The sequence below is a fragment of the Temnothorax longispinosus genome, chromosome 2 (genome assembly GCF_030848805.1).
Source record: "Temnothorax longispinosus isolate EJ_2023e chromosome 2, Tlon_JGU_v1, whole genome shotgun sequence".
Lineage (NCBI taxonomy): Eukaryota > Metazoa > Arthropoda > Insecta > Hymenoptera > Formicidae > Temnothorax > Temnothorax longispinosus.
Genome location: NC_092359.1, coordinates 19,335,863 through 19,362,977, shown reverse-complemented (window position 1 = coordinate 19,362,977; position 27,115 = coordinate 19,335,863). Strand labels below are relative to the sequence as shown.

General features: G+C 37.9%; 4 protein-coding genes across 9 annotated transcripts in view; 2 read left to right on the top strand and 2 right to left on the bottom strand.

The window, feature by feature from the left end:
* Paip2 (polyA-binding protein interacting protein 2) overlaps positions 1 to 3,594 on the top strand; it is an 87,817-nt gene extending 84,223 nt beyond the window's left edge. For 2 of the 3 annotated variants that reach the window (XM_071771474.1, XM_071771472.1), the window contains 3 exons: positions 621 to 832; positions 910 to 1,101; positions 1,214 to 3,594. In XM_071771474.1, coding sequence (XP_071627575.1) covers positions 656 to 832; positions 910 to 1,101; positions 1,214 to 1,321 — 477 coding nt within the window. In that variant the 5' untranslated portion in view covers positions 621 to 655 and the 3' untranslated portion in view covers positions 1,322 to 3,594. Of the gene's footprint in view, positions 1 to 27; positions 166 to 620; positions 833 to 909; positions 1,102 to 1,213 lie in introns of those variants that run through there. The other variant, XM_071771473.1, reaches the window with a different exon arrangement.
* A 1,530-nt stretch (positions 3,595 to 5,124) lies between these two features.
* On the bottom strand, positions 5,125 to 13,378 carry Alpha-cat (catenin alpha). Of its 4 annotated transcripts, XM_071771434.1 has the most exons (9): positions 13,086 to 13,368; positions 11,945 to 12,283; positions 11,073 to 11,805; positions 10,499 to 10,525; positions 9,605 to 9,838; positions 8,879 to 9,484; positions 8,110 to 8,787; positions 7,390 to 7,565; positions 5,125 to 5,538 (listed from the first exon to the last, which is right to left on the bottom strand). In XM_071771434.1, exons 1-8 carry the CDS (start codon positions 13,094 to 13,096, stop codon positions 7,401 to 7,403), a joined length of 2,793 nt encoding a protein of 930 aa, XP_071627535.1. In that variant the 5' UTR covers positions 13,097 to 13,368; the 3' UTR covers positions 5,125 to 5,538; positions 7,390 to 7,400. The 4 variants fall into 4 exon arrangements, with proteins under 4 accessions (XP_071627535.1, XP_071627534.1, XP_071627536.1 ...); XM_071771433.1 differs by having other exon boundaries at positions 5,125 to 7,565; XM_071771435.1 differs by lacking the exon at positions 10,499 to 10,525 and having other exon boundaries at positions 5,125 to 7,565; positions 13,086 to 13,367.
* A 1,153-nt stretch (positions 13,379 to 14,531) lies between these two features.
* Positions 14,532 to 20,938, top strand: Sf2 (splicing factor 2). The gene is made up of 3 exons (XM_071769355.1): positions 14,532 to 14,864; positions 15,509 to 15,893; positions 16,061 to 20,938. Exons 1-3 carry the CDS (start codon positions 14,695 to 14,697, stop codon positions 16,250 to 16,252), a joined length of 747 nt encoding a protein of 248 aa, XP_071625456.1. The 5' UTR covers positions 14,532 to 14,694; the 3' UTR covers positions 16,253 to 20,938.
* Positions 20,939 to 21,621: 683 nt separating this feature from the next.
* On the bottom strand, positions 21,622 to 27,000 carry LOC139808153 (uncharacterized). Its single transcript, XM_071769813.1, has 9 exons — positions 26,417 to 27,000; positions 25,884 to 26,096; positions 25,375 to 25,628; positions 24,960 to 25,106; positions 24,834 to 24,871; positions 22,850 to 22,994; positions 22,439 to 22,703; positions 22,201 to 22,376; positions 21,622 to 21,874 (listed from the first exon to the last, which is right to left on the bottom strand). The coding sequence occupies exons 1-9, from the start codon at positions 26,502 to 26,504 to the stop codon at positions 21,701 to 21,703; spliced, it is 1,500 nt and encodes a 499-aa protein (XP_071625914.1). The 5' UTR covers positions 26,505 to 27,000; the 3' UTR covers positions 21,622 to 21,700.
* Positions 27,001 to 27,115: the final 115 nt, after the last annotated feature.

Sequence of the window (27,115 nt, the reverse complement as noted above, 5' to 3'; positions counted from 1 at the left end):
CGGCTCGCAAAGATGGTCGCCCGTGCGACCTCATCTGTCAAGTGACGAGGACGATTCTCGCGCCGTGCTTTCTCGCTATGCATCGTTAGCGAGACAGAGAGAGAGAGAGAGAGACAGACAGAGCGACACTGAACCGTCTCGACCGCCCGGCCACCAAATTTTCAGGTAAACACCCCGAGGGGGTGGTGCTCCGAGGACACGCGGGGGGGTCGACCGTTCCCATATGCGCGAGAAGCCGAGGGTCGCGGTTTGTTGACTCGCGGCGCCTCCGCGTCCCCCGGCTCGAGGTTGCGCGCGGCACACCCGCGACGTCGCCCCGAGTCCTCGCCCGTCGGCGGAGGGGACCGGCGGCGGGGCGCCGGGACAATCGGGATTGCTCACCCGGAGGGAGCACAATTGGAGTACAAGCGCCTCGTGTTTACAAGCGCGGTCCGTTTGGAGAGTCGTGTTTCAACGCGGCGCTCCGTACGGATTGTTTGTTTGATCGACGCGCGACGGCCCCCGTCCCCTTCGACGGGAACAGCATACAGCGCGTGCCGATAAAGTTGTCTCAACGTTACCCTTATCTTTGACGACAACGTTGTCGGGGCCGAGCGCTGACAGCTAATGTGTATCTGCAGGTAATCAGCAGGCGCAATCGTTCAATACACTGGCTATGAAAATGAAGATCCCAAACGGCGGGCCTGGAAACGGGACTTACTACGGACAGGAGACGGGCATCACCTCCTACGTGGACAACAACAGCGACACGGAGGCCGAGGTGCAGGCGATAGGCGACGGCGATTTCTCCGAGTACCTCTGGATGGAGAATGAGGAGGAATTTGACAAGCAGGTACCTCACTCGTTTGATATGAAGCTTCTCGCGGTCGTTCCTCACTCCACATTCTCAATGTTTCTGTTCGGCACTAGGTGCTCCAACAACTGGAGGAGGAAGAGCTGATGGAGGAGTGTCTAGAGGCGATGCTGGAGGAGGAGAGGCAACATCAGAGAAATATGAGCTCTACCGCTTGGTCCACAGCCACCGGCACTCCCGACAGTAACGCCGCTGAGCTTTGTCAACAGCTGAACAGTCTGAGGATGCAGGATGATATCGCAAAACAGGTATCTAAAAGACAAAAAGTGTTTTCTTTCGATTAAAAAAAAAAAGTAAAATATTCCTTATTCAGACCTCGTTATTAATCGCCGTGTCGCTTGTACATTTGTGAATTTTTAGAGCACGCTAAATCCAGACGCAGCTGAGTTTATTCCAGCGTTCAAATCGACTGTGGTACCACCTGTAAGTACATCATCAGAAACCACAGTTACCACAGAACCGTCGTAGAAATCTTCTGTGTATTTTCTCTCTTGTCCGTTCTCCGTTTAAGTCACGTATATAAAATCGGGCTACACGTAATGATTAGAGTTTACTATTTCCAATCCGACAGTCGTGTTAAGTGGATGATCGTGTTAGATGTTCAATGACTGTGACTGTAGGTACAAAGGTAAAGAGAGAGAGAGAGAGAGAGAGAAAGAGATAAAGAGCGCGAGAGTCGTGCGTAATTATGCGCGTAATCATCCAAAACATCAGTTACACAATCAGATTTGAACGAAAACGCGGTACTCCGAAATTTTTATAAACGAGAAACACCGAACGTGATATAATCGTGGCGGGATAATCATGTATATGTTTATTTTTTTTTATTTTTTGCCGAAACACTACTAACGAACAATCGCGTTTACAAATCACTCGTTGAGAAAAATTTGCAATTTGTATCTCTTGGTCGATGCCATCTACATCGAGAATCGTTTCTCGCAGAGGCAGATATTTTTAGCATTTTCAATCTTTGTATAATTTGTATAAATTGATATCATTATACGTCTACGGAAATAACTCACTGTTCACGTTAAACTGAATAGAGGGAACAGAATGCACTGAATGGTTTAGGGGAGGACTTTCATAAGTTTATGAAATATGTATATGAACAGGAACATAGATATGCATATATTATTCTGTAAATTATGTTTATATCTTATATATAATATGTATTATATATTATATATTATTATTATAGTATATAATATATGTTATATATATATAATACATATGTATATAATATACATATATTATATACATATATTATATACATATATGTATATGTATGTCTCAATCAGATCTTATCATTCTTGAAGCGTATGTAAACTATTTTACCTTTTACGGTATTTACTCTTCATCAAGCTGTAAAACCTTTCGCGCGCGCGCGCATACACACACACACAATGGTAGAACTTTTTACAGCCTGAAAGAAAGTTTTACAGCTTGGTATCCATCTGTCCAATGAAAACTTTTCTTAAAAGTTCCTTTTGTAATACTTATAGTAGAGAATGATGAGATGTTTACAGAATATCGTTAGCAGGACCATATCTCGCTTGATACGAGATATCGTGCACGGATCGTATAAAGCACGATCGGAAGAATTGCGAGGACATCATGTGTTATTTTTTAACGAATATTTTAGATAAAATAAATCGGCATCAACAATATAAACAATTGCGAGCATGTACGTAATCAGAGAAATCGGAGCGTTATGTTATTTGTAAAAAAAAAATGTATCGTCTTACTTAGAAATTTGTGTAAAGGATATTCTACCTGAGAAACGCTATCATCGAGTCCTGCTTCAGCATTCATTCAACAAACTTAAGATCTCAAGTGAAAGTCTTACTTAGGCTGTGAGGGACTCTTTTTACGACTCTTATTTTTTTTAGTGACGCTGAGAATCAGGACACATTGCTTACTTATTTTTTAAACCGGTGTGTTATTTCCACAAAGTTAATATTTCGAAATTTTAGAAGATCGTAGATTGTAGAATGTAACCACAATGAAACATGAAAAATAGGGTAAATGGTGAATGTACTTCAAATCCGCTTGAATGGCAAGAAGATTGATTTGACTTTTGATGCAGCATAATATAACTATATATATATACTCGTTATTTAAAAAGGAGATATCACATCACGTATATTTGTACAATGTTTCATAGTCTTGTTAATTTTTTTTTTTTTTTTATTTCTTTTAAACTCCTTGTTGTTCCTTTGAACAAAAATTGATTTCTGAGTAGCATTGTCTCTCATGATGAATTCTATTTCATTAATAGAGCTTTACTGATTGGGAAAATTTAAAAATCAAACTTTTTGCGATCCAAGATTCTGCTAGTAGTTCAAACGCATTCGTGCTTACTTAACGGTGATATCTGCCATTCTTTTTAATAATTACGAGTAAGTGTACGAGTTTTAATAAGATCTATACGTTGAGATATCTATATATTGTTATGTGTTTGCATTCTATATACTTTATATATAAACGTGCACATTAGTCAGAACCTGGTTTTAACGTGAAATGTAGAAACTGTGATTGTCAAAAACAGCGTTACTAAGTTTACCGAATATTATTCAGGTATTAAGACATCGTATATTAGTCTCTTGCAATATATTTAATCTGGAATTGTTTTTCCTCACCACCGTTTTCGTTTTACGAAAAAGATACGATATTAAGCTCATAATATACGCTCAGTTACAGACCTAATTGCCGGCAGAATAAAAGTTGAATTAAAAAAAAAACGGCTGCATGACTTTGGAAGTAATCGGTTATTTTATAATGCGATTAAAATAAAAAAGTAACACGAGAAAATCACTCATTTTGCGATGCTCTAAAAAGTCTAAAAAAGGAAATCAAATCAATGCGAGTGTAAAATAGAGACTGATTTCACGTCCATTTTTACGTCAGCTTTAATACCCGATCTAGATCGTAATTCATCTTTTAATTATTACTTTACAACTACAACTAATATAGATTCTGTGTAATATAGAAAATCATTTTGCAATACTATACTATGCTGCATAATAGTTGATATACTAATATCGATGAAAATACGCTGACTATTGATCCGCGTCAAAAATTTTAATTAAAAAAAAAATCTAGTTTATGCTACGTATGTCTTGTTTCTTAAGACCATCAAAATGAATTGACCTTAGAGACCTACAGAGAGACAGAAAAACATATAAATAAAAAAAAATGCGATTTATTTGCAGATTACATAAAATAAGGCAGCCGTTATGTGTGGAAAATATATATCATAAGTGTAACCGTGTATATCTATTGCCCCCATCATCGTTCAAATTGTACAAATTTGACCTCGTCTTAACGTCCTCGTAACGTCAAGACTCGAGACTACATTATACGTGACACTAGAAATCGCGTCACAATAGACTTGCGAACTGAGATTTGTAATACTTATAAATGCCGAATAATTTCTTAGAATTTCTTACGCCCCCTTTAAATTTGTCTCGAAAATTAATTACTACAACTCACACTTCTCCTTTAACTCACTTGCGTATATTGGTATCTCTACATGTAATATTAAGAATATTAGGTTATATATTCTAGATTTAAGAGATGTGCAGCTGTAATCTTCTCGTACAGTACAATATGAAGCAGTACTACAATAAACGATAGTCATTACAACATCGTAAATTATCGTGATAACTGATTATATGTATCTGCAGTAACTAATGCGAACATTGTAACTCGAGTCTGTTGTAAGAAAGTTCGACCACTTGCGTGTTTACGAAAATAACTGTATCTTTTTAGGATTATGTTAATCAAAAGAAAAAAAAAGTACAAAAGCAAAATGACATAAAAATATGTAAGTTTTATGTTTAAGTCATCATATATTTCTGGAAGAATGATAATTGCCATTCTCCGTTATTACACAATTATCGCATCATACCTTGTGCAATGCAACGCAGATTGGATTGTAAAATAATTAATATGTATTAATTCAAGATAGGTGATATTACTTTTATATATATATACATATATATATACTACTTTAACTTATAATGTATTTCGTCACTTCCAGTAAATTTTTGCATTTGTGGTTTTTTTCATGCCTATACTCCTTAATTTTTTTTTTCTGTAGCATTTAACGTGTACCGTGTAAAGCGAAAAATATAGAGATATATGTATCAAACTGTAGATAAAAATCGATTTCCATTATTTTCTAATCCCCACATCGTAGTAAGAGCGCCCCGTTTGCGTACATGGATATTGTTGAATGAACATACATGCTAAAAATAATAGACAAGTCATTATTATGAGAAATGCATCACCCTATATTTGGCAGCATATTGGTTACAATGTTTTGATCTTAAAAGTAACTTCAGTATAAGTAATATTTATTTTATAATAATAGAAAAGGCGATACCGATTTATTACATAATATATTGGCATCCGCTTCATGGTAGCCATCGAGGGCTCGATTTTACGTAAAGTATCTAAATAATATAAGAATATATATGTATATGCGCCTGTATCAGAAATACTGAAATAATACGTCCTGTAAGGTGAATCGGAAGTACAGCATTGTTGTACATTTAGCGCATAGATAAGTAACGAATTATGTTGACATCGGCATAGAATTAATAAATCTTATACCACCATTGCATTTTTTTTGCAATTATAATCGAAGATCAGAGAATGATATTGGTGCATCATGGTCCTACCTAGAAAATTAGACGAAATAAAATAAGATTATCCGTGCGCATAAAAGGAAATAATCATACCGAACAGATTAATTACAACGAATAAATCGTGTCTTCGATATATACGACCTACAATTCTTATATCTACGATGTTATTCCTCTATTAACTCTATTTATAGGTCGATAGAGAACCACTCGAATAAAATCATAAATCGATTACACGTAATTGAATGTAATCATAATACTTGATATATATACCTTATTTGAGAACTTGGTATATTACAAAATACGAAAAAACATTCCGTACATATTTATAAATAGAAATAGATATATTATATATTTATATAGAATTACTTATTATATAGAGCAATATGTATTGCTCCAGGTTTCTTTTGGCCTTTCAATAATTGAAATCTTACTAGTATTGCAAATGTTACATGAAGTACAATATATTTAATATGTAACGTCAATCCTGATATACGATACTCGATTATTATAGCAAAATCATTAGTAAAAGATTAGTATTATTGCGATATGGACTAAATGGGAATTGAAATTTCCTTCCTTCGCACACTCCTTTTCTCACTTCAATTGTTCGTTATACAAAAATTAAAAATAACATGGGCATATTTACTTATATACAAGTTAATATACTAAATAGTTTAATCTGCAGTCTCTTTATTTCGATACAATACTGTGTCAATCCATGATTAAGTTTCATCGACTCTGTTATGAGCTTCGTATGAGAATTACCAAAAGATATATAATAGATTTTTCAAGGAAAGAAAAACTTATATACAAAAACAGATTTTCTATCTATATAACACATAGATATGAATAATAAATCTTAGTGATAGATGTATATATAATAAAAATATACACAATATAAAATAATATAAAAAAAATTTATCATAAGAAATATTTTGTCCTCGAAAAATTAATAGACAGGAAGTATCAAAATTTTTGTAATTTGCTGCTTGGGTTAGACGTATCACTCTTATAGCTGAAAAAATTTAACAATTTTATGAAGTAAAAACTCAAATATAAAGATAATCATGCAGCATTCACAAATATATGATCTGTGACATAAAGTCATTATCTCTAATTGTGCCTCTGTATGGGAGATATATGTCAGCCTTTTTTAATTCGTAATCTTCCTTCGAAATCTGTCCCAAAGTTCGGTTGATTATTCATCGGGATTATATATATTCGCTTGATTATTGTTCTCACGATTAAAAACTAATAACTAACATACTTGAATACTCGTGCGTAGCACATACCATATAATGATTAATACATAAATGTAAATGAAATAGGGATTTCCAAAACATTACCATCCACCTTATACCCCTTTGCTCGCAACTCTTCGCAATCGATCTCTTATAAAACAGAGACATACATGCAATAAAAAAGATCGGATTTGCTCGGAATCCCTCTGGAATCCGCACCTATCGACTGATCTTACACGCGTTACTTCATAATATGATTAAATTCGTAATAGATATAATTCTTCGCATCTTAAATGTCATCGAAAATAATATATCTTGGCCTTAAGATTCTTGAAAGGTGATGCTGTATAGTAATACGTTCTGTAGTGTTACACTCTTGCATCCTGCTACGGTATTTGTAATCCGCTGTGTCCGATTAATAAGCGGTCGACACGAAAAAAGAACATATCTAAATCAGGAACCCACTCAGACATCGTATAATTTATCTGATGGTTTTGGAGTTGATCTTTTTCTTTTTTTCATATCGAAATCATTCGTCTTACCTCGCATTAATCGGGTCAAGCGAATCGCAAATATTATAGCAAATAAATATAGCAAGACACAACGACGTGACGGTATGTTTTTCTTGTCATCGTTTACTTACATCTAGAGTATTTATACGCTCTCGGTAGGGCTCTGAAATTCTGAGAGTGCATGTATTGGATTCTGCACTTTCTTCTGCGAACCTTTACGCACTTTCGCTCTAACTTCCTCGGGTCTCTCAGGACGCACTAACGGTTTCTTCTCTGGGGCTTTCATCTTCCATATGACGATAGGAGACTAATAGAAATAATAAATTTGTATTATTACATGCGTATAATCTATATTTTTATCACTAATTTTACGATCATATCATGTTCGAAGATTAAATTAATTAAACGTTACTGTTATGTTTTAACATATTTATATATAATACAATATTAAATTTAATCTGAATCTCTAATACTTAATAATAGTACAATAAGATTATTAAAGAAACTCTACTATATTTGTGCATGAATGATTTCTTAAGATAACGTATACTTACATACTGAAAGTCCACGTATATATTAGCGTACAGCAAAAAAAATATATAAAAATACGATATGCAATTAATCTTAAAATCTTGTAAAATAGGAATATGTATCTAGCGCGTGTTTTTATTATTAAAAAATACATCAGTATCTTTTAATATGATTAGATTAAGATCTAATGTTGATAAAGTGATAAATTTCGAAAAATCTAAAATATGACAAATTCTTGCCCGACTACAATAACTTCTAAAATTGATTAGCATATCGAGATCTTAGCTGCTACAAAATTAATAAATACTGACAAAACTTACCGTTACCGTGGATTGTCGTGGATATTTCGTCGACGCAACGTAGGAAGCCTTAACGGTGAGCACGACGGCGTTCATCAAGTTTTTGGCAGCCTGTATGAGAGAGGTTGCGCTATCTAGGCCGGAAACAATCAGCTCGCCACTGATATTCTGCACATCCGCCTTCACCTTACTCGTGATATTCATCTGATGACAGTAGAGCGCGATGCGTTGCAAGTACGCAAGGAGATCCTTCTTCGTGGAACTCTCCGGGCACTGATCGGCGATCTGTCTGGTCAACTTGTCCAATTTCGTGCCAGCTTCGGAGATCTTTTTCGCCGCGTTTATGACGTCCATGGTTGTCTTCAGGGGGCCTCGACCACGAGTGAAATCCGTCATCTCCATCATGATCATGCACATATGCTTAGCGAGAACGATGATGTCATTGCCGGCGTCGTCCCATTTTGCCACCTCCTTGTCGAACTTGAGCTTCTCGCTTTTAAAGAACTCAACCTGCTGCAGGATCTTCTGCTTGTCCTCCTCCGGCATCTTTCTCATCGCCTCGCGCGCAGTCGTGATGCCGCTGATCTCCGGATACTCGTCCACGCCGTGTTCTCCGGTCTGAGCACTAGACTTGCTACGCGTTTCCAACGTGTAATGTTCGTCTAATTCCACATCTTCAGGATCCAGGTCTTCGTCCGCCTGAAAAAAAAAAAACGACAGCGAATTAGACATGACGAGAGAAGGAGCAATTACGAAACTTTGACGGACATCGAGAATAAAGTTCTCTTACCCTATTCATCAGCACAGCACGTCTAATCTCGCGAACTCCGTCGTATACCAGTCTGGACGCGTCAATAAAGTCGTTCTCGTCCACTTCCTGTGCCGGATTACTGCGCAGCGCGTTCACGGCCTCCTCCACTCGTTGCTCGAAGTTTGGCATCACCTGTTTCCTGAGAACCTTCACCGCTTCGAGAACTCGCTTGGTGTAGATGCACGGCTCGTAATTGTCCATCTCGGCCTGCACGACGTTGCACACCCTGGCGGAACGGCCGAGTATCGCGCCCGCGTGTCTGTCCAAGGTATCGGCGTCACCGGGACGCACTTGCAACGCCAGGACGCACTTGTTGACGTCATCCAGAATATGATTCTCGGAAACCGCCAGGAAATCGTCGATCGTGGTGATGTCGTCCACGGCCTCCGTCAAGACGCGCATCTGATTCTCCCAAGCTTGGCGGAACACCTTCATGTTGTCCTTCGCGACGTCCGAGTTTCGTGCGGCCCACACACGCGCCGCGTTAATCACCTGCGGGCACAAATTCTCGATCTGCGCCGCGGCATAGCGAACCATCTTTACGCCATCCTCGTTGTTGGACATACTGCACACCAAATTGGCCACCTGTTCAAAGTAAAGGTAGCAATTAATCTTCTTGTTACCACAAGATAATCTAAAACATTTGTAACGTGCGTGTATTCAGATCAATATTTCTTTTAATATTTATACAAGGAATTCTTTTACCTCCACCAGCTTATTCGCATGCTCCGTGAAAATGATTGCGTACTCTTCCACCTCCTTGGTCCAACCTTTCTCCGCAGCTTCATACAGGGCCTGCAACGGTGCGCTGGTTTCCAGAAAACTATCCGATACATGATCCACCACGGCTTTGCGCAACTGCCTGCGAAGATCGCGGGTCTTCCTGCACATGTGATCTATCGCCCTCTCTAAGCCCTCAGATTGTTCCTTAACACCCATCTGTCAACACACATTGGTCGATTAATTTCGGACAAACTAGTTAAAGTATTCTTGGATTTTAAACTTACAGCTGTAAACAATTGTTTAATATTCGATGTTATTGTTAGTTTAAACCTGACTTGTATTACAGAAACAAATAAACATGTATTACAGGAGAAGGATATATAAATCAAATCGTCAGAATAATATTAATATGTGTAGATAAAATGTTTTTAATATGTGTAGGAATAAAATGTTTTCTAAAATATTATTTAATTATATTATGATTTTTAGCAACGTGATTGCAGCAAGCGGTATATTTACAAGTTTTATATATATTTATACACTACAAATTGTGTGCATAATTATATATACAGCTCAAATTTTCTACAGTTTTGCTAATCTATTGTCTCCTCTATTGCATTGTATATTGCGTTTAAATATTTTGTTATTTTACATAAACTACAACGTGAGACATTAGTATTTAATATTCACATATGAAAGTGAAGGAAATTATAAAAGATAGTAAAACGAATTGTAAGCGTATAGCTAATAACGAGCTAACGATTAGTGCTGGTCATGAAATAATAAGTATGCATTTGGTAGTGTGTGAGAGATCTAAGATAATGTGTATATGCGCAACAAAACCCATAGAAATGTAGAATTACTTCGCATATTTACCCGTCTCCCACCCCGAGCGCGCTGTAACTGGCCATCACCGACAAAAACAAATCAATAGAATGAATATTGTTTTAATAAAAAAAATAAAGTTGTATATGTCCTATATGCATAGATAACGGTATGCTGTCTAGAATTTTATATTTAATATAGAACTGATAACAAAAACAAAATTCTATGGCTTAAAGATGAGCAGTGTTATATATTTACGTAAATAATATAAAATTGGTTCTCTAGCTTCAAATTATTTTAAATCGAATAACCACTCATACAGTATCACATAGATACGTAGTAAACTGTTGCTCATAGTGTTCACTGAAGAAAGAATGTTATGATTAATACGATAATTAAACTGATTGTAGGTATTCAATATATTAATCCAGTGGCTTACTGCATTACTCGAAATTGAAGAAAAAGAAAGAATAAAAAATAAGTCTTATATAAATCTAATTATATATTCATTTATGTGTTTACTTCATAAAAAAATTTCTTTCACGTTTCCCTCTGATATAATGCGATACAAGCTATTGTATCCGCGTGTACTTTCTCGCGTGATTATAATCGCAGTTCTACTTACGTTGTTCATGTATTCACTCAGGAGGTCCTGAAGCGCCTGTCTGACCGCGTTACACTCGGCGACGATGCGCTCTCTACGTTCGTCCCGAGTGCATGACGAATCCGCCATCAACGCGGCACCACTGATAATGCTCTCCAATCTCTCCTCGAGGCTCGGTCGCGTGCGGACCTCGTTGTAAGAGAGCGGCGACATCACCATCCTCTCGTCGAAGTCATCCAACGCGGCGGCCAGCTCGCCGGGGCCGTCGTAAGGATGCTGGCTGTCGGGCGGCGATTTCCCTTGAGCAACGTCGTTTATCGTGTTGACCGCTTCGCAAACTTGCTTCAGCACGTAATCGCGATTCGCCTTGGCCGCCGCCAGATCGGGATGCTGCACGTACACCTTCGACGCGGTGAGCAACATGGTCGAGTGCTTCTTCAGGACGGCCCGGGCGGCCGCCAAATCGTCCCTAAGCTGGGGATCCTTGAGCTCGTACTGACGCTTGGCCGCCTGATGAATCAATTCAGCGGCGTTTCTGCCGAATTCCTTGATGTTCTGGATCAGTTCTCCCTGCGAGGAGGCGTTCTTCAACTTCTTCAGGTCGTCCTCCACAACGTATAACGACTTCAAAAGCCGATGAACGTCCACCATGTCCGCTAAAATGAGCAAACGCGTCACCGCCGACAGCAAGTTTCTCGCGGCGCGCACCATGTTGCCTCGTTTCAAGGACGAACACGGATCCTCGGAAAATTCTCTGTGTAAGCAATTTAACACGTTACATGGATCCTCGTCTCACAATCTCTGCGTAAGTAATTTTAACACGTTACATTAGCTGTGTAGCACAACGACGTAATATAATACATAATATATGCAGACGAATAAAATTATTGTACCTGGCAGCGATGCTCATAGCTGCTCCCGTTTTCCTCACTTCCTCCACAGCGCTTAGCATTTCCGCTGTGATGTCCGGATTTTCATAGGCAATCTTCTCGCCCTTCTCGATAAAATTGGCGGTGGCCTTTTCCACGGTTCCGACAAGCGCGTTCGCTCTCTTTGACTTTCCTTTCTTCTTCTTGCTGGGACCCTTCGTGTTCACCAACGTGGTGACCTGCAGCACAAGCGGCTCCAGGGTCTTCTCCACGGACATAGTCCGTATCTCCAAGTTCTTGGGATCCCACTTCAGAGTGATTGGCCCAAAGTGGTCCGGCATATTTATCGTATTAATGTTTATTCTACAAGTGCAAAAAAAAACAAAAAGATTTTTGATATATAAAACGATGCAAAGCTTGCAGGTGTAAAATATTCCTGAAATTAACACTCAATACACGCACGAAGCTTTTCACATAATTAATTTATGTTAGCGATAAAATGTAACAGGCAAATATATATAAAAAAAAGCTAAACGACTCGCTCATGCATTCCTACAAGCCGTTTCCTCTCTCGTTTTAATTCCCAGACTTAAATCTGGAAACTTGTTAATCCTTCTCCAATAATCTCAAGTTTTACAATTCAAAGAGCAGCGCACACGTATCTCATTCAATTTTTACTCCACAGGCAAGTATAAATAAGGAGCAAAAGTAAAACACAATTTGGATTCGTATTAATTATAAAGTCAGCTGCCGTTTGAATCGAGAGAAGCACCAGACTTTTTCAACACAATGCTCTGCGCCTCCATAAGCTTCTCAATATTTCCTCAGTCTTCTTTTAGCCGGAGGCATAGAGCTATCGATCAACTCTATAAATAATAGCTTATCGAAATTCAAATGAGTCAAGGTAATACTCGTGTCACACAAGCTGTCCTATAAAACGTGAATATCGCGGATTACTCCAACTCTAGCGGGCGTGCGGCGGGAACTCGCGACGCTCCGGCGAGGACACCGTTCGTCGCTTCGCTTCCTCGTTAGGTACAACCCGCTAGGACCTCGCCGTTGATTGCGACATTGGCATTTCCCGGGAGGAGCGTCGCGTATCTCCGCACACGCGCCAGCGAAAGGGGAAAGGTGATGCAGATAAGAGAGGTATGTGTATACGTACGAGTCCGGCATCGAAAGAGATTTGAGAGGAAAAACGTAGCACCGACCAGGCTTCAACCGCTTGTCAACGGCGACGTGCAATTCGCGGACGACGCAACGATGTACGACCGCGGGAGATTGGCAGAATTAAACGGTATCGGCGAGACGCGATACGGTTCGACGAGTTCGACAAGCACACCGTGTCACCCCCTTTGATGTATCACTCCGTTGGCATTTGCCTGTCTGCCAGTCTCTCGCCTGCGCCTACGATTTCCTGATGTCATTATTTCCGTTGGGCTCGGTGGGATTGGATTGGTTGGTTCGTTGGTTATGGAGCGCGGGCGCGGACCGGTCTACGCCCGAAACCTCACGCCGCGTTTCGATGGCGTTTCGACGCGGCGGCCCGGCCGAGCGAATTTCCCAACTATTCTCAACTTCTATTGGTCATGTTCAGCAGACCAAGCTCTGCTCAGTAGCAGTCGAACGTGGTTGGCTGTTACTTTTAGAACCAACCAATCAACGCAGAGTGTTGATAAGACGAACTCAACATTTGTGCAACAGTTGTGTCTGCCGAACGCGCTCATTGACTCATGATGTAAAAAGACAGATGTAGCGTTGCGCATAATGGCGGCCGAAGAATAGGACAGCCAATCAAATTTTTGTCCGGCATGTCGCGCTATACATTCAAATGTTATCATTAGTCAAGTTTCGTGACAAAGGCCGGTATTCATATCAGAGATCTTATTCAAGTCTTAAGTAATATCTTAAAGGCCATTGCACGTAACAAAATTATAGTCATAATCATAAGGCCGTAAGAAAATAGACCAATCACAGTCAATTATTCTTCTCGCGCTTGAAGAATAATCGATGTGATTGGTCTATTTCCTTACAACCTTACGATTATGACTAAAATTTTTTTACGTGCAATGGCCTTAAGATGCTAATACGCTCTGTGATTGGTTAATAACATCTTAAGATTGTACTTAAGATGGTCTTAAATATAAGAACAGACTATGAATACCGGCCAAAAAATGCGAATAAAATTAAAAAATTTGCAAATATAATACAACATCCCATAAATTAATAAAAATATGTAATAAATTAATGACAAAAGAACAAATTTCTGATTGATCAAAAGAAAATGACGACTGCGCGTTCTGGAAATGCTCTACACCTGTCTTTTTACATACTACTACATAATGTATTGGCATTTTAAAAAGTTATTGGAAATAGTGGCCCCTAATCACATTTTATTGTAAGTGATCAATGATTCTTTATCTGATTGGTCCTTGTCTTCAGTTCCTCGTTGAATCCAAACGCTCTGAACCAATCACATTAAAGAATCGCCAAAGTCTTTTTGCCGAACGCGGCCAATCCGGGAACACCGTCATGAAAACCGGCCCGCCGCACGAGTGTTCGGCTGACTCCGGCTGATCTCGGGTGATCTCGGTGACCGAGAGACCTTCGATTGCTCCGGATTTGCACGCCGATCGCGCCGTCGCTTGCCGTCGCTCCGCCACCGGTGTTGCCGTCTCTCCCTTTTTGTTTGGTTTCTCCGCGCGAGCCCCCGCGTACGTTTTCTCCGAGTTAACGCCGACCGAGAGCCGCGGAGCCGGGAAACAGTAGGTATCATGTCGCACGGCGGCAGAAACGAGTGTAGGATATACGTGGGCAATCTGCCGCCGGACATCCGTACGAAGGACATCCAAGATCTATTCTACAAGTTCGGTAAAGTTACTTTCGTTGACCTGAAAAACCGCCGTGGCCCGCCTTTCGCTTTCGTCGAATTCGACGATCCAAGGTGAGCCTTATTCTCGTCGGGGCGTTGAGAGACGCACGCGGCGGCTCTCGCCCGCGCGTCCGCTTGCGCTATTCGATATTTACACGTATGCACTTCCCGCCTACGACGTAACGCCGTTAATTCGAGCCGTTCGCGCGGACTCGAGGCGACGCGACGTAGTCGCGTTGATGACGAAATCCGCATTATGTATCTTGACCGAAAATTTATTCACATGCATTTATATTTATGATGAGATTGCAAAAACGACTGCCACTAACTCGGACAAATAACGAAAAAAAATACTATTTTTGTAAATAATAATAGAATTATTTTTCTGTACTACAAAATTTCGTAAACTATTTAAACGCGACTGTTAATCGAAAGGAAGAATTTTAAAAAAATATATAATTGTAATTTTTTTCCAGATGCATAACTTTGTTTCAGGATGTATGTACATGTATAACATATCGCTTCAAGATACATGTATATAACGGTTTATTTAAATACAAATACTTAATAAAATTTCCATTGACTCATCGCAATTAATGTATCTTCCAGGTTCATTACCGTTAAACTTTACAAGCGGACGTTCCAATTGAAAGAGTTACATGACGGACCTTGTCGCAGAAGCACGTGTAGTAAACGAACTCTACCTCGTTTTTCAGAGATGCGGAGGACGCGGTGCACGCCAGAGATGGTTACGACTATGACGGCTACAGATTGAGAGTCGAATTTCCGCGCGGCGGTGGCCCCAGCAATAATTTCCGCGGTGGACGCGGGGCTGGAGACAGCGGGAGGGGTGGCCGCGGTGAGATGAGCAATTCGCGTGGCCGTGGACCGCCCGCGCGACGATCGCAGTACAGAGTCCTGGTTAGCGGTCTACCGCCCTCCGGAAGCTGGCAGGATCTCAAGGACCACATGCGCGAGGCCGGTGATGTGTGCTTCGCGGATGTTTACAAGGACGGCACTGGGGTCGTTGAGTTTCTGAGACACGACGACATGAAGTACGCTGTAAAGAAGTTAGACGATTCGAGATTTAGATCGCACGAGGTACGGATCCCCTCTCCGCTGTTATCCTAATCACATGTATATCGCTGTACTCCAGCATCAGGTTTTGTCCCAAACATATGCGGTTCAATTCAAATGTATTTGTGCGACTGCACGCACTTCTATTACTTTACGTTTGATACGCTTTGATCGTTTGATCTAATATCTAGGGCGAGGTAGCTTACATCCGTGTGAAGGAAGACCATAGCGGTGGCGACAGAGGACGCAGCGAAGACCGAGAAAGGGGCCGTTCCCGTTCGCGAAGCTACAGCCCACGGCGCCGTGGTTCTCCTACTTACTCGCCGTTGCGGCGTAATTACTCGCGATCAAGATCTCGCTCCAGATCTCGCTCGTACGACTAGTATGTACGTATGTGTTTCACATGGTAATATAAGTACAGGTTTATATTGATATTTGCTCTTTACCATGTTTCATTATTGCTGATTTAAATTTCACTCGATTAAGATTTCCAAATCCAATCCAGACACAGGTTTTGTAAAAAAAAAATATTTAAATTGGTTTCCTAATATTGCTTGAATTCAATAACTGATTAATGATTGTATTGTATCTCTGTATAATTAGAGCACGGTTTATTTCGTACATACATATGTCACAATTATTCTTTAAGTTCCTTGCTTTCAAAATAAGTATATCTTATCATTCGACCCAAAAGCAAGTTAATTTAGCGATTTCATTTTTAGTCATTATTCTGACAAAAGTTTCACAATATTGAATTATTTTACATGGTTATATAAAATACGGTAATTTTAATTGTTCTGAATCTTATTGTTCTAAAAAAAAAAAAAAAAATGAAATCGTGCTCGAGATCATGTGTAACTGTTCATCCAAAAACTGTCGGATTTAATTTTAAAAATACATTCCTCCATATATTTGCCAACTTCTTTTGTCATCACTACCACTTATGAAATGTGTAACAATTTTGAAGTATTATTAATGAGCCTTTCTGACAAAATTAGACCTAAATCATTAACTCTTAGCTACCAATTTATTCTGGCTTTTAACTTTAATGTAAATAACAAACAAGATCACTAATATTTATGATGAATACTTTTATTGACAATAATTTATTCACTTTTTACTAATATACGTTTTTAACAATGGTGGCTACTTTAATGTATTAATATATATTGATGCTTAAGACTTTATTTGTATTCGAATATACTTTGTATGGTGTAAAATATGAAATCTTAGAGTTTGCCTAATAAAAGTTTCTTTTTGATAATCTTTCATAACTATCATGTGAATTTACTAACATCCTTTTATAATCGAAATCATCTTCACACTTAGGACAATTTTATCCCATATTACTATGAAAGTGTTAAACCTTATCATATACAAAAAACAGACATATACAGGAATATGGGTAAACTGTTTGTACTAACACACATGTTCAAATACACATTTTATAGACATTAATAAACATAAAAAAACAGGGCTTAAATTAATACTTATTTTAGCTTAAGATGCCTTGCTCTCGTAATAAGTTTTCAAGTTGATATTATAATAAGCAGTAATTATTATATAATACGACAGCATATCTGCATATCTAATCGTCTGAATTAACATACTACATAAATAAAGTGGAACAACTATTGCTAATACGTTATGTAGGCAGAAGTCATGCGCTACTGCCTCTAGTTGCAGATTTCTTAACGCATTAGGAATCGATTTTCCAATACTAAATCCTTGTCAAAAAATCTGTAATTTAAGAGAAAATACACAATATGCGATATATTCTGTATACATGCGTCTTAATAACAAATAAACAAGTTAAAAGAGTAGCATGCTGTATATTCATGTTACAAACATTTTTTTTTATATAGAATACGCGTATATGTTAATTCTAACGTGTACATAGAAATAAATACCTCAAGATTGTTTACACGATTCATTTACGCAACTTACCATTTAAATCAAAATAATTTCAAATCGAATCAGTGGTGATGACAATATATCGCGCATATATGTATAATAAAATATATGTAATATTTATTATACACTACACACATAATTATATTGGCACAAAAATCTTTCTTTTTATTATCACTCCCATACAATTTAATTAATTCGCTTTATAATAACACGCAACTGTATTTGACAATAGACTTGGATGACCTTTAATGTTTCGTGGGTCGTCTCCTGATTTTGCAGATTGCGTTTGTATTTCAGTACAAAAGATCTAACTTGTTTAGACCTTTAACATTTCTCGATGTGAAAATATACATAACGTGCTCATTATATATATATATATATATATATATATATATATATATATATATATACATACATATATATGATGAATAATCTGGACATTTGCAACATATCCAGGTTAAAATAAATTTTAAGTAATACACGACGAATTTGGTGAAATGCGGTCAAATAACTACTAATTGATAATATTGTCTTTCGCATTTCTCTGTTCGTGTGTTTTCCTTTCTCTTACATTTGCAACAACCACATAATTATAAACGCACTTTTGGAAATTCTATCATTTATATCCTGTGAAACTCTCGGCACCCATTTGAAAGGAAAACATTAGATCGTGTATTTTATGCTATTTTTGCAAATTAATCCTGTGATTTAAACTTCTCACTATACACGTTTCTCTTTCAAAGATGCAGTATCCAAAATCTTCTGCCATACAGTCTGTATTATACATACAGTGCTATATTTCATAACTTTATACATCACAGGCATTACATTTGCATTAATAAACTATATATAATATTATATTACATCACATAAGGAACTAATGTATTTTTTCTTCTTTTGTATATTGGGATTGTAACACTATACGCAAAAAAAACTGAAATCAACACGATCTTACTTCTTGGATGGATATAATACACATTCGCTTGACGTTGGGATGAGACGGATTGCGTTTTGGAGGATTTGCGAGATATGGAGAGCATAAATTATAAGAGGATTAAAAAGACATAGATGAAAATGAGAATAGCGAAACGGGATACTTTCAAGAGGAAATTCAGGATCAGGAGAAAGGATTCTCAGTTGCTGGATCAGGAAACGTTGGCAAGTCCATTACGAGGAGGGCGATGAATGCCCGTTAATATTTCTTTTTGAAAACTAGTAGAATCCCAGTTTGAGACTAAAGATTTTTGTGTGTCGCTGTTTTAAAAGAGAAACATAACGAGAAAGTGGAACTTCCTCATTACATTAATGTGCTTATCAGGATTAAAGTGCTTCGAGTTGCGTATTATTTTCCGCGTATTGATTTTAAAAAAGAAAGATAAAGCATTCCGCGCGTTTATTAATTCATTTATTGTCTGAATAGTCAAACTAGTAATGGATTGTCAACTACAACTGGATTCTGTTGGAAGCATTTGGTTTGATAACTCTAAAGTTTCTTGAACTTTGGTGAAGATTAATTTTCGGATTACTCATTAAGGATGGATTTTCGGCATGAGATCTATTTTCTTCTTGATACAACGGATGATATCAATACTAGACGCAATTTTGTTAGCTGTTTACATATACGAAACATTTCGTATTTAGTGTTAATTTCAAAGGTGGAAGTGATTCTTTGGAAAAAAAAAACTGTTGCATGCCTAATAATCGTACATTCGATAATATCGGCGATCTAAAGTCCAATCATAAAAAAAAAAACGTGTCTCCCGATAACTATGGCCGTTTTCTCGACCGATCGTGACTGTCAAAGTGCATCTTTTTCTCGCGTTTCTACATTGTAAACCACAGTGCGAGTCTTCAGGATTTAACTGGCATAAACAAGAGGATGGTACGTTTGAGTAACGCAACCTGTCTGTCATCTTGACGGGAACCGGCCTCATAATTTTAGAGGAACTCCGTACGAACGTTACGACGGACAGGATCCTTCGGATATGTTTGGATTAGGACGCTGGCAGGATTCGGAAAACGGGATAAAGTTAGTTATGCATGGACGGATATTTTTGGATATAAGGATAAAAAAAATTGCCTGCGCTGCGTATTCATCGGATCGTGTTCGAGCGGATCACTCGGATTCATTAAGGGAATGATATGCGATGTGGAAGAATGTGGATTTGGAAGCATGATATCGTTCGCGCTTCATAGGGTTCACGGATTTGTCTCCTAGGTCGGATACGGAATTTGGAACTTGTGTTTAGCGGGATCAATTGACAAGATAAATTGGATGGTCATTTTTCTCACCGATGAAATGAAAAAGTGGATTGAGATGGTGGCTTGCCGTAAGGTATTTGTGCAAACAGTTTATACCTGAGATACTATCGATATTTATTTCTGCATGCTCTCTCTTCGAAAATATTCTTATATTCGTATTTTCATTTTTGTCACCAACAAGGCAAACGCAACTTAGTAACACGCAATACAAAAGCCTGCCTCGATAAAAGTCTTAAAATTTGCATTAATATAATCGATCCTTCCTGTGTTGAGCTTTATTCTCATTGTTGTGAAATTTGTCGTGCATAACTCACGTGACAGATCTCGCAACAATAGTAATGACTAGTTGATAACAATTCTGCCTTTTTTTTTTTTGTTCAATTAACATCCCAGATAAGTATATTTTTAATATTTTATGTGTTATTTTTGTGTTATCATATATATATATTGTCCTCCTACAGTTAATTGTTATACGAACAATGTGTAGCAATAAAAAAAATATGAATAGCGTCGAATCTACAACGGTCTCACATAGTATGTATTTATCCACAAATATTTAAAACACGATTGTTAAAATTGATAGTAGCAGTTCCTCTATTGCGCATATTTTGTTGTATATTACATACAAGTTTATCATCCGCTATATATACAATTTTATTATTCCGCGCATTGTACATACCGAAGTATTTTCGTTGTACAAGGCGTACAGTTTAGGATGTACTTCACAACTAGGCACTAAATATAATATCGATTGCTTCACACTTTCATTAAATAGGATTCTCCTAATGTCGCTTCTTTGCAATTCTTTTTCTTAACACTCTCCCCCTCAGAATTCTTGTGAATTATTAAACTGGCAAATGGGACGATTAAGAAAATAAATACGTCAAGTACAATATTGTTTTATACAATTTTCCTTCAATTATCGCTTGCGAACAGATCTACTTTAAAGCAATGTCACGCGTTTAAGGTACGAATTAACGCTTTCATGGGCTTGTAAATAAAGGTCATGACCATGGCCTTTTCAGGTAAGTATTATACTTGTTAAAATTTTGATTGTATTATGATCGTTTGGTCGCCTTATTAGCACACAATAGGCGCGTTTTCGAAGTTTAAAGCTACGAAATTAAGCACGTATCCATATGGAGATCTTTAGACGATAATTGTATTCGTACTTATTTATAATAAGAGATTTATGCATCGTAAAGCTAACGCATTAATAATTAAAAATTAGCTATTTATTTATTTATAACGCAAAAAGAATGTTTAAAATTTGTTTTAGATGCATTTCTTGTATTTGATATATGAAATAAGTATATTTAGAACAAAAAGTCAGAGAGAGAGAGAGAGAGATAATAAGTGCAGAAAGTGATGCAGAAAAAAATTCACAAATTGCGTAGAAATTTTAAAGAATTGTTAAGATTGATACGCAAAAATATAAGAGCAGTTGTGATATTATTCATTAAAACCTGCTACTTGTACATGATATTATACCGATAAAAGATAATAAAGTCAGTGTGTTGTAAGAAGAGGATCAATGTAACAAATTCGTGTACACCATATTTAAAAATTGCTAATTTTTTATTTGATTTGCCACGAGATACGTGCTCTAAATACTACAATGTTCATCGTAGACAACGATTTTGTTCGGTGCTAGCTCAATTGATCTCCCGAATGGGCGTAATAATGAGATCCTTAATAAGCACGTTCTCCGGAGTCTGCAACGTGTAAAGAATAGCGTCGACCACGTCTTTCGGTTTCAGGGCCAATCGTGAATTTTCTTTCAACCACTGCTGGTTGATCTCGTTCTCCACCAAGCCCGGGCAGATACTCTGTCATGAGATAATTAATTATGTTAACAGAAAGAAAAGTAGGTTGCTAAGCAATTTTTCAGCCGTGTCTCTCCGATATATTTTTCACTTTTATATAAGAAATTATTATTTTTAACCAATGATTTTCTTAATATTCTGCTTTAAATATTCTTCACTTTGCCCGCAAGAATTTGGGAAAGATCAAACTTTGACAAAGTGGAATGTTAAGAGGTCCCAATTTGAAAAAGCTGTAACTTTTTTATTCTGTGTATGTTGAAACGATAAAATTGATTCTTTATGTATAACTGCTTAATAAATTCAGTGCAATGCGACTCGAAGTTACTTACGATCACTTTGATGTTGGACTGGTTCTGGGCCAATTCCAGACGAAGACTCTCGGTCAACGCGGCCAGCGCGGACTTGCTGAGAGCGTATGCCGGGGAAATGGGCCGGTCGGAGGCGAGAGGCAACAATTTCAGACCGCATATGTCGTTGATATTAACGATGGCGCCGTTATCGATTCCTAACATTATTTTTTTACAGACATTATCAGACGTAGAGATAAGTTTTTCCCGAAATACCTACCCTTGTTCTTCAACAACTGCAGAATCTTCTTGGTGATCAACGATAAACCGAGCACATTGATATCAAGACTCTTCTTAAGCTCCTGTATGCCACCGTTGATGCTGGACCAATTCAGGCTGATGCTGGCATTGTTTATCAGGATGTCCACACTACCCAGATTCTTCTCTATCCACTCCGCCGCGCCCTCGATCTCGTTCGGAAGGCTCAAGTCGCATTGAAGGGGATAGAGCTTGCCGGGTTTGCCCTTCAGCTCATCCACGAGAATCTACAGAGATCATGAGAGAGAGAGAGAGAGAGATGACTAACTTAAAATAGTAATTTATTAATACCACTTTTATTAAATAGTTCATAATTTATACGCGATTCAATTGTACTTTTAATAGAATTAGCTTTTAATAACGTTAAACGTACCTTCAGCTTGTTTATATCGCTGGAGAGGCCGACAACTTTGAGTCCCTGCGACACCAGTTCCTCGATGATTGCCTTACCGAGGTCGGAGCAGGCGCCAGTGACGAGGGCGATCTTGTTGGATAGAATATTCATGTTGAAGATTTTGCGTTAGATCACTTTAGCTCGAAACGAGAGGAAATTGTTGCTCACTGCCACGAGAGGCTTCTGCATGCTGGTCCGCATCCCTGACATCCTTTTATACCACGCTGAAAATCTGGACTTCGATTAGCGGGTCGCGCATAATCTACGTGTAGATAGTTCATTGCTCTCTGGATGATGCATTCCCGCGCATATATTGCATATTATTCGCGATATTACAGCTTGTTTTCGGGATGTAAGTTTTGTTGGGAGAAGGGTGTCCCCCCCCCTTTATTTAAAATCTAGCGCTGTGCTTGCTCGCGGATAAGACGTTATCGTTCTTGTTAAGCGTTCGCAAATATTAATTATCACGAAAACGAAATATTATTAATTAAAGTAGCGATTAAATAAATGCGTATATTTTATACAATGAACACAGTTGTATCATTTATGATATATATGTCTTGTATTATTTTTCCAGTTGTTTTTAACTTAACATTATAATATAACTTTATTTTCGTTTTATATTTTATACAGAAGTTCGTATTTGTGTGTGTATTTAAAATACTTGTTATTTAATCGGTGAGCTCTGCTGGCGCAAGATAAAATTCTATATCGAGAATTAATGTATAAATATTAAATCTTTTTATATAAATATTGTTTTTGATATTTAACATAATAATAATAATTCGATACATTCAGACAGCGAAGACGAAAAAACAGAACACAAAAATAAAATTATAGCGTCCGCGCTTAAGGGTCAATTAATTAATATCCAATTTGTGAACGGTATAATATCTTCTCCATTGTAATAACAATAGCGCGCGATCGATGATGCTGACGAAAATTTACATGAAAATTTCCGAAGAAGACGATAACACGTTCCGTGATATTTTCGGTAGGAGTATCTCGTCAGAAGTTTCAGAGAAGAGTGAAGGATCTCTCGCAAATCGGTCGATGACCTATTCCATCAGCAAATCTGTATACAGAGTTTGGTGCAGTCCGACGAAAAAATTCGCAAATATCCGCGAGTATTGCGCGAGAGCGCGTCTCGATCTGTGCCTATTCATCTCTCTCGTCTTGTTTCGCGAGCGATTCTTTTGGGATGAACCACCAGCTACAAACGAAAATCGTAGGAGCCCTTAATTAGAATAATACTATACTGAAGATGCATCGTCAACGGGGTGTAGCAGCAACATATCGTTGTCCAGCAACGCGCAAATTTCTCAATGACGTAGTAACGAAGCTTATTTCTTAATAACGGCTCTGGGAATTCAGGATGTCACCTACCCCTTTTTTTATACGCTTCATCGCAATATGGTATTTAAAAATATGTAAGATTTGTCAAATTTTATACATATTTCTATACCTTACAGGTAAAGAATCGCATCTCCACTATTGTAAAATAGAGAAGACAGGGTTTAAAGTTTATTATTTTTATGAAAATTTCAAATACGACTTTTTCTAAACATTAATATCTAAGGATACCAGTAATAATGGACTACCAGTAATAAGACTCTTTATCATTATATCTATAATTTAAACTCCCGGCATATTAAAAAGAATAAATTAATTCCATTTTGAAAAACTGGAAATATGATTCTTTATCTCTAAGGTACAGATTTATATTTTTCATAATGCCAAATCGGAGTGATAATAAAGCATTACATTTTTATATGGCTCTTACTAACACGAACAGATCTTTCGATCGATCTAATACGAAAAAAAGAGACGTGAATAAAGTTGCGTTTTTATTGGCCTCGTAAAAAGCTCATAAAAAGTACAATCGCTCTATAACTACATTTAACATTTCGATATAGTATTGGTTGTGTAATATACATATATAATCGTTCTGAAGCTCGGTCACCACGATTCGCCCAAAGGTCTCAACACGACATCCTGTATCTGCGAGGAAAAGATACATTATCATTCTTTTAGATTTTATTTTGTAAGATGAGAAGGGAAAATATCTAGAGATCTATGTACGACGTACCAGAACGTGAGAAGGATTGGATAACACATAAATCGCCGCCGCCGCGACGTCGTCTGGATTTAATGTCGGCGCCGCCGCCATCGCTTCCGGGGAGAACACGCTGTAGGAAGCCATGAATTCCGTTGCGACCAAACCGGGACTGATGTTCTGCGTGTAATAAAAATGGAAGTAAATACGGCTCGTGTTTGTCCTAAGCTTCTTATTCAGCTTTAAATATACACTTCTCAGTCATCATTAAATATATTGTCTATAAATCTCAATTATAGTTTGATCGGCGTTTAAACTTTCAGATTTTTATATACTTGGTTAATGCTTTAATCAATTTTTTTATTAATAAGTTCTGCGAGATTAAAGATTCTTAAATGCGATGGATGTTCTGAAGAACAGCTGTTTTATTTTATACGTCTTATCTTACCGTGACGCGTATACGCGTGCCCGCGAGCTCGTGTCGCAACGTCATGGCGAGGCCGGTGATAGCACGCTTCGACGCCGGATACACGCTGAAGCCCGGGATGAAGGGCACTCTCTCGGCGGCCAAACTGTTGATGTGAATCACGACGGCGTCCTCGGCCGCCGTTTCGCGCATCATACGTACAGCCTCCCGCGTGCAGAGACAAAGCCCCAGGACGTTCACGTCAAACACGGATCGCCAGTCCTCCAAAGTACCATCTGTAAACGTGTTGAGCGAAGAAAAATAATACTCGATAATATATTTGGTATTTTTCGTCGCTGTCTACGAAAAATGCATTTTTATCTCTTTTAGATATAATAATCATCCCCCTTTTGTCTACTGATTAGACAAAGGAATATAATTAAAGAAACGAAAATTTCTTCAGACGAGACGAATTAAAATTGTGCGAGGCTTTTATAGAGCAAATTGTTAAAATTATTGATCTAATAGTTTAAATTGAAGTCGACTTTTACCTATGAGCGAGGATTCCTTGGTGATACCAGCGCTGTTCACGAGAATGCTTATCGATCCGAGATTATCCTTTACCCATGCGAAAGCTGCGGACACGCTTTCCTCCTCAGCGACGTCGCACTCCACGGGATGGAGCTTTCCCGAGGAATCCTTCAAACCGTCAGCGATTTCCTTAACTTTCTCCACTCTCCTCGCAAAGCCCGCCACTATCATACCTGACGTAACAAAACGATTTACATATTTATCGCATTTACGAACTCCATATTACGTTAATTTGGACGAATTTTTTTTATATTATATAATTCCTTGGTAAGACTTTTAACGCGACATTTTAATGGCATTTAATAATCAATATCTTTGTTTCCGTTCGAATATAACATGGATCATACTTTCCAATTAGCGAAAGATAGTGATACGGCAACAATTATCTCGGCGCGAGTCGAGCTAAACCCGTAAAGATTGCAAAGTTTTCGTCCAGTCAAGAAGTAAACTTCAACGCAATATTTTTTGTAGATTTTTTGGAACATTTCCTCACCTTGTTTTACAAAACTTCGCGCGATCGCTGCACCAATTCCAGCGCTGGCACCGGTCACCACGGCCACCTTTTCAGCCCATCGCTCCATCTTCGTACAACGAAACTCGAGACGCGACTGCGGACCAGAAGCCTTCGGTAATGAGATCAAGTTTAGCTTCTCATCAAGCTCTGGGACATCGATACGAAAAAAAGAAGAACGGACCAGGTACGAAATCCGATAGTCCTCGTGACTGGACCACTGCCTGGCCTTGATCAGATGCGATTACATCTGTTTATTAGATTAAATCTCGATCCTTCCAATGAGATAAAAGATCGTATTTCACAGAGATAATTTTTCAAGAATAATTTCTCGTTATACGTATAATAATTACAAAGATTTTAGTTATATATTTTTCGAAATATTAATTAGGTTTCGCTTAAATTCGATCGAAGATAATTATTTCATAATATGCGAGATGCAATTGCTTGCTGCCATCGTTTTAAGCGCATCTCGAGATCAACAAAGAGCATTTATCAATTAAGCTTAACAATATAATTACGAGGTCATATATGTCCACGTATGTCGCCTGCAATTATTGATTGAACATCATTGTATAAATTGCGCTCGAATTTACTTGGAGCGTTCTCCATTCAATACAGTTTAATACAAATGTTCTAACAGTTATGCTAAAAATTAGAATTACACTTATTGTACGTCGC

What these genes read in the sequence shown, in the direction of transcription:
- Alpha-cat (XM_071771433.1), bottom strand. An exon ending in GTGCTGTGCTGATGAATAGG is followed by an intron (nt 8,788 to 8,878) that starts GTAAGAGAACTT and finishes TTTTTTTTTCAG; the next exon opens with GCGGACGAAGACCTGGATCC. An exon ending in CACGACAATCCACGGTAACG is followed by an intron (nt 7,566 to 8,109) that starts GTAAGTTTTGTC and finishes TATTTCTATTAG; the next exon opens with TCTCCTATCGTCATATGGAA.
- Sf2 (XM_071769355.1), top strand. Translation starts at nt 14,695, where the DNA reads ATGTCGCACGGCGGCAGAAACGAGTGTAGGATATACGTGGGCAATCTG. An exon ending in GTCGAATTCGACGATCCAAG is followed by an intron (nt 14,865 to 15,508) that starts GTGAGCCTTATT and finishes CTCGTTTTTCAG; the next exon opens with AGATGCGGAGGACGCGGTGC. An exon ending in CGAGATTTAGATCGCACGAG is followed by an intron (nt 15,894 to 16,060) that starts GTACGGATCCCC and finishes TCTAATATCTAG; the next exon opens with GGCGAGGTAGCTTACATCCG.
- LOC139808153 (XM_071769813.1), bottom strand. Translation starts at nt 26,504, where the DNA reads ATGGAGCGATGGGCTGAAAAGGTGGCCGTGGTGACCGGTGCCAGCGCT. An exon ending in GCACGCGTATACGCGTCACG is followed by an intron (nt 25,107 to 25,374) that starts GTAAGATAAGAC and finishes TATTACACGCAG; the next exon opens with AACATCAGTCCCGGTTTGGT. An exon ending in GCGATATAAACAAGCTGAAG is followed by an intron (nt 22,704 to 22,849) that starts GTACGTTTAACG and finishes TGATCTCTGTAG; the next exon opens with ATTCTCGTGGATGAGCTGAA.